Raw genomic sequence first — 9,664 nt, 5'->3', positions numbered from 1 at the left:
TCCTATTAACTCATGCTGCAAGATTATAATGTGATGATGCCACTGTTCAAGTGCAACAAGTGCTTTTCCAGAAAGTTACAGACTGCTGCAAAATCTGCAACAAGTGACACAAGGACTTTTTCTGATCTCAATCAGCTTTGGACAGTTTTAGTCAAAGTGATACCAAAGTTGAGAATAACTCAATACAGATGGTGGTTGAAGTATTTACCAGATTACACGGAATCTCTTACACAAACATCTCTCTTCCCATATTCACCTCCAGGCCACACTGGAAAAGGAATGTACACTAATTTCTTTATTTAACTGCTTCTCTTTCTGCTATTACATGATATATGGGGCCTCAATCAGCAGCTTTACCCTTCAAAATGTTGCTCTGACTTGTGCATGTTATAAAGTACACTTTGACTAAAACAAAATGTAACCAAGAAATAGGATGCTTAAAAAAAGATCCAGCATAGATGTAAACTGATTTTAAACAGATTTCTTACCTACAGCTTTTCCTGTTTGTACCACATTCCGGCTGGTAGAAACCATCACATTTCCAATCTTCTTTCCACGTTCACTGTTTTGCACTGAGCTGAACAAGAGAGATACTGAAGGCTGTTAGTTGACTTAGCACTCCCTGGTGTAAATAAACTAGTGAAAGTATGTATTATTACACACAGATTTACATAGCATACATATACACATATATATTGTTCACATATATGGTCAAGCCCAACTCCTGCATTCATCCTATCCACAGAGATCAGTTAGGCAAGCTTCTCAGAGGATGAAAAGATGCTGCCAGCAAAACAGGAAATCAAAACACCCAATGGTTCATACTCATACCGCACACTTTAAACCTTTTGCAGGCTCAATGGGACTGCAAAAGACCTTTGAGATCATGGAGTCCAACCCAGGACTGACCACTCTGTCAACCAGACCATGGCACTGAGTGCCATGTCCAGTCCTTCCTTAAACACCTCCAGGGACAGTGAATCCACCACCTCCCTAGGCAGCCCCTTCCAATGCTCAATCAATCTTTCCTAAACATTTACCAAAATGCATTTATGATCAAAATGACATAGTCAGATTTTCAGTAGTTTTGGGAATTCTGAGCCGTAATACATAATCTTTAAACAAAACAGCAAGTGTAACTGATCAGTCCTTTTTTCCTAGATAGAACTGATTTTGTATCTTTGTCTAAGATTAAATTTTTGATCAAGGAGAGTTTACACTCATGCTTCTGTTAAAGAAATGCAAGAAGATACATGATCATCATTTGGAAAGAAAAGCACAAAAGCGATCAGTTCTACTGCACAAGTGCAATGACTTGAAAATGATCTCATTTAGTTTTAAATTGTAACTTTCAAGTCCACATTTCAGTCTTTGCAAACCCATTAATGTGAAACTTAACAACACATCATGCCACATTCTCTTCCCACTTTGAAAATCTTCTGTGTAGATGGAAAAAGCAGAAAAACAGAATACATCAAAACCAAGTCTAGGCTCAGTTTGCAAAGGCAAGTAATTTTGATGAGGATCTGGTATCAAAGTCCCACCTGCAGAATAAAGGCACTGCTGAAAAAATACTTATTATTAGTAAGCATATTAAGAACTACTGGTCCTTTTACACTGATGTCACACTACCCAGAAGAGTTAGTAACTCCCCTTTCAAACAAGGGGACAAAAACAGGCCAACATTATAGACACGTCCAGAGCTTTCAAATTAAGATTTTGTGGAAAGATCATCCATTAATAAAAGAGAGAGACAGACTGTTGTTTTATAGTCAGCACAGCTAAGTGAGAAAAGAATCCATTTTTCCTGGTGCATAAACCCCAGGCTGAACTCTGGCTTCAGTTAGGGCTGAACAGCTACAGAAAAAATAAGTACCACTGAGTTTTAGACTTGAGCTTTAAAGGCAGCAGGTGAGATCAACTTAAGGTTCAGCCAAGTCTGGTACAATAAAACTATGCCAAACTCATTTGAAACTTGTAAATTCAAGGAACTGAACCACATCTCCCTAGGCATACAGTGAACTTCGAGTTTCAGAACAATGCTGTATTAAAAACCAGCTAATTAGAAAGGAAAAAAAAAGCTATTTTCTCCTAATAATGAGACCTTAAGTCAAATCTCTGATAGAAGTTTTAACAGCTTTAGCTGACAAATTAAAAGTACAAAAGCCTTATAATTGCAATGCAAAAACTCAAGGCTGTATTATGTAAAGTACAACACAAAATAGTGCATTTGCCTTTTTTTTTAAAAAAAATTATTCATTTCAGCCAAATATCTCATCTTTAGATCTGGTGCTGTTTTGCAAGAGAACTTTGAGTATAGTTTCACAAAGATGGCCAGTTTGAATCCTTACCTTGTTTAGTTCATGATAGCAACAGTTACACAGTTTTAGATATTTGACCACACTTCTAAAAAATACAAATCAAAGTACTATGTACTTACTGTGACAACCTTAACTTAACATCTGACACAGAGTACTGTCCCTGGAATGGATGGCTAGAAGAGGAGGAAAAACAAAAACCCCCAACACATTAATTTCTTTTGCATTATGAATCTGTAATACACAATTGTTAACTGTATTCCCCTCTGACTTACAAAAAAAAAAAGGTTTAAAAAGTATTTTGCAGATATACTACTTCACAGAAGTCTGGGTTGCAGTGACTATTCAATGAGAGATTTCTTATGAACTACCTGAAAGTTGCCTTCTATTTACAGATGAGATATTAACAACCTTTTCACACTAAGTCCAAAAGCACCTCCTTCCAGCAACACATAGCAAATAGAAAACATCCCTTAAGTAGAAAAAAAGAGCTTTGTAGGTCTAAGGAGAAACCTTTTTCAGACTACAGCAACTGACAAAGTAAAAGCAAACAAAACTCCCTGCAGCAGAGTAATAATCCACACTAAACAGAACACATGCACAACCAACAGTGGTACCAACCCTGGAACTGTCAAACCTTTCAGTGAAAATACACAAAACAGCCAGCTCCCCTCCATCCCACCAGTGACAACCATAGACACAGCTACTCCCTGCACACCTGGAAGCAATTAATAAAAAGCAGAACCATCTGAGGACAATTCCTGAGGAATGACAAACTTTCTGTAGCTGGGACAGCTGACAATCAACTTCTTCAAATTTCACTTCTCTTGACTCTTTCTTCATAAAACTACTGCCCAGAATTAGACTAAATACTACTAAGTTTCCTTACCTCGAATTTACCTCTGCAAGAGCTGGATGTTTGTTGCTATTCCATACTCTGTAGTTGTGGGTATTTTTCCAGGCTGTTACAAATGCTGTTCCAAAGTCTGACAAAATCTTTTCATTGTCTGATAAATTAAAATAAAGACGAGAATTTGAAGAAATTCGTTAGAGATCTAATAACTACAAGATGAATTACTTTTTTTCTTGTAAGAAAACTTTCATTTTTCCAGGCTCTTATCAAGTCAATAACAATTAAAACTCCAGTACTAAAACCTGGGTACTTCAAAAATGGTTTTTTATTTTAAAATGTCAAAAGCATACAGTACCAAAACAAGAGGGGGGAAAAATAGCCCAAAAAATTACTTTTCTTATTTTTAGTTCATTTATAAAGCTCTAAGAGCTCAACTGTGAAAAAAAAATTCCAAATATACGTATCTTAACTTTTTCTCTGGGCAATGACAGAAAAGGGAACAGAATGGCCACATAGCAACCAAGAACAAAAACACAATTTGCACTGGTCTTGGTAAGATACATTGGGCTTTGCTGTACTGCTATTACTCATTCAAGTTTAATAACTCCAAATCCATTCCAAAACTGCAATAGGAAATACCGTGGAATAAACTTTATCATAACAACAACCCCTTTAAAACACTGAAAAGTATAGGAAATAATTTAACAACCAGCCAGTTAAGCAGTATGAGTTCCCAGAAAACCCTGATATTTCATATCAATCTGGTAATCCTTGTAAAATACTAATTTTGTCACACCAAGAACTTGGCATCTTCCAGACTTTAAAATCAGGTTCTCAATCCCATGTTTTCTCACTTATACCACAAAACAAAGTCTGAATTTAATTGGTGTGAATAAAGAAAAATCACTATGAAAATGAAGTTAACAGAGTGAGTGCAGGACAAACTAAACATTTTCCACAAATTAAAAACACTGATTATTTTATTTGTATTCACACAAAAGGTTGGAACATAGAGAATTCTTTCTGAGGTAAAGCAAAAAATGTTAAGCTCCAGGAAAGAAAAGCTAAAAAGCCTGTAGATTAAACTTTTCACATATGTGAATCCCTACTTAGAACCATGGCAAGAAGGGAAAAGATCTGGAACAGTCTAGCAAAACTTCCTGATGACAGATGCTTAACTTTATGTCTCCTTGAATCCAAGTAGATTCCCAGAATTAACTTCAGGTTGCAACACAGTCTAGAAAATACTCAGATTTGTAAGTCTCATCACATACAGTGACGAGGAAACTACTTATGAGGAAAACTCAAATCAAGGAGAAGAAGACATTCCAATAAGTAAGTGTCTGTAAGACTGTGAACTAAGGATTAACAAGAAGCTTGTCAAGAAATAATAAGGATAGCCAAAGACAACTGAAAAAGCAGCCTAAAACGAAGCTTTAGGTAGAGGGAGATCCACTGACAGACCACACATCGACAGCAACAGAACAAATGCTTGACATGTCCACCTTTATCCCCATCCCTAGATAAGGTATCTGTTCTACCTGGTTGCAGCACAGCAGCAAGCAGTGCGTGAAGATAAGCACTGAACTGAGCCCTGATCCACTCATCTCCTCCTTCCCATCCAGTGCCATCAAGGAACACATCATCTCTGTTCTCAGTTACATGCTTCACCAAGTAATCTGAAAATCTTAGGTCAGCAGTTGTTGGGTTCAGGATCTTCCGCAATTCTGGATCATGGATTTGCACCTGTGCATCTTCTATCTGTTTGAAATAATTCCAAGGGTAAACATTTATCTAAATAAAACTGCTTATACAAACTTACACTACAACATATTGCTACCTAAATCTAAACCCTCATTCCCCAAAATACCAAGAAGAAACAAATGGCCGAAGAAACAACGAACTAACCGTTCTCAGAAAGTCAGATACTGCTCTGATTTATTCAGAATTCCATCATTTCCCTGGCACACAGTAAAAGCTGTTTATTTGACAGGATTTGGCAGAAAGTTTGGCAGTGGAAGTATGGTGCTCTTTGATTACCACCTCTTAACCAATTAAGTTGATAGGGAACCATCTTAGGTTACCAGATGCTGATTATATAGTTGTGTCTGTTTGTTAGAAGTGACACAGTGGGTGTTTTAGATACTGTGTTTTTACTCTCCTGATTAAATCAGATGGAAGTCAAATCAGTACCTGCATCTGATTCTCATCTGCAAGCACTTATTTTTGAAGACCTCACTACAAAGCCCAGAAAAAGCCCATTACATGAAAAATTAAATTAGATACCAACACAAAAAAAATTACCAAGCACCCTTGTGAATTCAAATATTAGATACATATAAAAACATGGACAATAATTTTGCACAGCTTATCTAATCCTGTCCTCTCAAGTCATAGAAATTTAACAATCTTCTGCGGTTGAGAATTTATTTTTATTTATATGGAAGGGATTCAAAATTCAGGCATGCAAGTGAAACTGAAAAGCTACATTTAAAATAGAACCTCAGCTCCCCCCAGCTTTCCCCCCAGCTCAAATTCCAAGGTCCATACTTCCACAATTGCATCACTCAGGTGTTTCTGCTGACGGAACAGGATATTGGTAGCTCCCGCAACAAAGCCGCGGACTGTCACATCTGACAGGAGATGATGCTGCTGCAGTGCCATGTACGGCAAACAAAGGTACCCCTGGAACAACAGAGACATTCAGAGAAATAATTAAAAAAAAAAGTCCCTCTATTCAAAGGTTTTCCTAGTACAAGCCAGGATATTTCACCCAGAATGAACCTTGGTTATTATAGTTTCAGCCACAGTCATCTGTTGTTTTGCTACATGACATTTGCAAAGCGAAGCCACCGGATTCCACATGAATTAAATTTTTCAAGAGATTGTGTTGCCTTTCAGTCTCAGGATTGAAACTGAATTCCAAAGCCAAGGACAAGAATTAAATGTGTTTGTAAGGCAACAGAATAAGCAGTATGACAGCAATAATAAGCAGCAAGAATGAGGCCTCGTGTCAGCTCAGAGACAAGAAGTCCATGGACATAAGGATTCATCTCTCCAGTTGCCCACCTGATGTCTTCTGGTAGTTGTGAGGCACATAATGCAGGAAAGCTACAGACAACTATCCACATTTTGTGGGTGGAGATTTCCAGACACCAGAGATAGCAATCAATTTTTGATAAGTCTGTGCAACCCTGCTTTAAGAAGGAGCAGAACAGAAAGCAACATAGTGTGCTTTTTAGCCATGGGTTTTAGCTTCAGGGTTGTAAATTAATCTAGTATCCTATACTCCAATTAAAAAAAAAACCCAAAACATTCTGAAGAAAGGCTTTGAGTTAGACATTGAGGGATTACTGAGAGGCAGATGTAGGTAAATTTCTTTTTAAATATAGGATCAACATATCCCTAACATGTAATCCCAGCTGTTCAACAGTGTAAAGCCCAAAGCAATTTATTCACTAGGGCTAATGGCACATTGGACAGAAACAAAGAGCACACACACTTTATCACCCAGTACATGGTAATTGGAAACATATGGAAGAAAGAAGCATAACTACTCCCTTTTTGTTATATTAGACACAGGGATGGCCTTGGAGATGACAAGCACTTATCAGCAGAAAACAAACAGCCTGTGTCAAAGGAACGACAGTGCTTTGAAATAAATCACTAAAATGTAAAGTTTTCAAAAAATACAGCTTAAGAAGCAGGAAAAGGAAGGTTTAATTACTGTATACTAAAGTAGCAAAGTCTGGGAAATCTTTCACTATTTGAAGTATCAAATGTCAGTTTACAAATGCACATTTGTAAGTACAACTTCTATTTGAATAAATAAAAGAATTATTTAATTCTTTTTTAAAAGAGTGCATATGAAATGACTATTAGATCTTACAGAACTGGTACTAAAGAAACAAGTACCACAAGCTAATTTCCCTTATGCTCCAGGTGTACCCAGGTGTACCTGGATAATGTATTATGACACCTGGTAAAACCTCCTCCCATTCAAATTTGTCAGATTTTTAGTCTTTCCATGGCATGGCATAAAACAATCCTGAGTTAACAGCTCTAAATCAGAAGTAAACTTTCCAGTAAGTAGTTAAAACTGTAACTTTGAATCAGACTTTTCTGCTAACTCAGACATGCAAAGCTTTTTCTGCTTTAATTACACTGGCTGAACTCAACTGAAAAGTGCCTTTGTGAAACAGAAGGTAAACATGCAGAAACTGTCAGCTTCCTTAACATTCTTTTCCATTTGATGAGCTTAGAAGCAAACAAAAGTTTGCACTTGGAGGTCCCCTTATCAATTATTTTATTCTTGCTTTCCATCTAGTATTTTCAAAGAACTAGACTAGATACAACTTATGGGCTATAGTGCACACTAAGCAGATCATAAGGACAAACATCAAATGCAGATCTTTGTTGAAACAGCATTTCTAATGGTGACATGAAGCAATACAGGGCAATGACATTTGAGCTGCTCACTTGGGCCCACACAAGGTACTGTTTCCAATGAAAGCTACAGTGAGAAGCTTAAAAACAATCATAAAATACAATATTCTGCAAGGAAATGCAAATAAACCCCTGCAAAGGAAGAAAAAACACTTTGAACATCAGCAGCTTGAGGAAATAAATCTGCATCTTCTATCTTCTACTATGGGAAAGCATTCATATAAACATTTATTACATTAAAAACAAAACAATGACATGTACTATATAACTTCTTTTATTGATAGCAGTAGCTTTAAAAGGGATACATTTTACCTGTTTTTTATGTGAAATGAGCCCTACTATGCAGCCCTGCTTACCAGACCTACTGCTTGTTATCTGACTATGCCTATCAGAGTCCTTAGAGATTCTGGAATACCTGGAGTTCAGTTAGGTATCAGTGCAAGCTTAAAATTCAGCAGCTCAGCACCATGCACAGAGAGACACAAACAGAAAGAGTTATCATGGAGAGGAGAGTGTAATTTCATCTGGCATATTTTTTTATGCCTGCATATACGCATTTATATACACATTTTGTGCATATATACACATATGCATTTAAAAATACATATATAGCTATAAATTAAAAGAGGAAAACATAGACTAAGGTGTCAGCAAATGTAGAGCTTTCAGAGTCTTTGTTTAGATTAAGGTATCTAAAGGCTTCTGAAATACTCTGATCTTGCCCTGTGTAGGTTAGATCACCAATTCCTCAGAGTAAAAGAAAATTGTAGTTTCTGCTTCATACAATTTATTAACCACAGTGGGGCTACAGGTTACCACCATACAAAATTGCAAAAAAAATTTCAAATTCTATTAAAGTATAGGTATGAAAGTAGAATGCAAATAGGCACGTGCACAACCCTCTCAGGCCTTTCCCCCCACCTAGGAGAGGCCATGCTAACATGTTTTGTAGTAATTATTGTCCACCTGGAGCTCAGTAACCAAAATTATTACCCACTTCTGGGAAAAAAAAAAGTCTTTATGAGTTACCAGGTACCACAAAGAACATACCTTCGTAAAAATAGCTAGTGGCATCCCATACTGGTCCTCTTCCAACCCAGACACCAGTCCTTGAACAAGCACCGTGTGCCCTGTGTTTGCCTGGGGCTGCACAGTGATGGGAAGGCCTTCGGAGCTCATGCTTTTGCTCTGAAGATTTTCCACCTGTTCTGATGCTGGATTCTCACGTTCTCCTTCTTTCAAATTAGACTCCTCCAAAATGCTGGGATCTAGGGTCTCCCAGTCACTTTCTGAGGATGCTGGAGAAGCACGGGAAGGAACTTTCAAGCGCTGCACGGTACCATTGGAGGACTGAGCTCCATTGCAAGTCTTCTCAGGCTGGGAGAAAGGCACGTTTGCTTTTTGACCTTCCAGTGAATTATTTCCTGCCATCTTCCTGTCTTCCTTTCCCATTCCCAAGTTTGCATTTGAAGCATCAGCAGCAGACACAGAAACATAGTCATCTAACCGTGGTGTATTTTCCTGCAAGCCAGCATCCTCTGATATGCTCTTTCTTGGTCTGTACTGTGAGCAGTCACTAAGACCATGTTCAATCATACCTGGAAAGAACAGCACACACAAATATCTCAACTGAAATGTAAGTGACTTTTGTGGGAAAAAAAAAAAGTGCTCTTGTGTACATAGAGGGAATAATGTATTTTAAAACACTACTCTGAGGAGGCAGCAGTGTGTTAAAAAATCCAAAACCCTACACTCTCTCTCCTAAAGAATCTGCCCTAACATTTTGCTTTAAGAAGACTGGTTAGAAGCTAACGATTAGCACGGTTAGGGGTTATGTTTGGGGTTTTTTTTGTTTTAAGAGCACATGTGGAAGGAAAAGCTGGTATTTTGGGGTTTTAAGGAACTCAACAGGAATGTGTTACTCAGGGGGCCCATCTATGTTACCAACAGGAAATACAGAAAATCCAGTGGCTCCAATTAAGCACAAGAAATAACCCGTAAAGTGCAAGCAGTAAGTGTTAGGAGGTGTGTGCGTAGTACATGGACA

The 9,664-nt window shown here is 37.6% G+C and overlaps 1 protein-coding gene across 1 annotated transcript in view; it reads right to left on the bottom strand.

Annotated features, from left to right (window-relative positions):
- Positions 1-9,664, bottom strand: part of AVL9 (AVL9 cell migration associated) — a 44,471-nt gene that overhangs the window by 8,605 nt on the left and 26,202 nt on the right. Inside the window, exons 10-15 of the mRNA XM_058833696.1 lie at positions 8,668-9,215; positions 5,722-5,856; positions 4,713-4,932; positions 3,208-3,325; positions 2,441-2,494; positions 489-577 (exon numbers count right to left, since the gene is read on the bottom strand). Coding sequence (XP_058689679.1) covers positions 489-577; positions 2,441-2,494; positions 3,208-3,325; positions 4,713-4,932; positions 5,722-5,856; positions 8,668-9,215 — 1,164 coding nt within the window. The remainder of the gene's footprint in view (positions 1-488; positions 578-2,440; positions 2,495-3,207; positions 3,326-4,712; positions 4,933-5,721; positions 5,857-8,667; positions 9,216-9,664) is intronic.

This window comes from Poecile atricapillus, chromosome 2 (genome assembly GCF_030490865.1).
Source record: "Poecile atricapillus isolate bPoeAtr1 chromosome 2, bPoeAtr1.hap1, whole genome shotgun sequence".
NCBI lineage: Eukaryota > Metazoa > Chordata > Aves > Passeriformes > Paridae > Poecile > Poecile atricapillus.
This window is presented reverse-complemented; position numbering and strand designations above follow the sequence as displayed.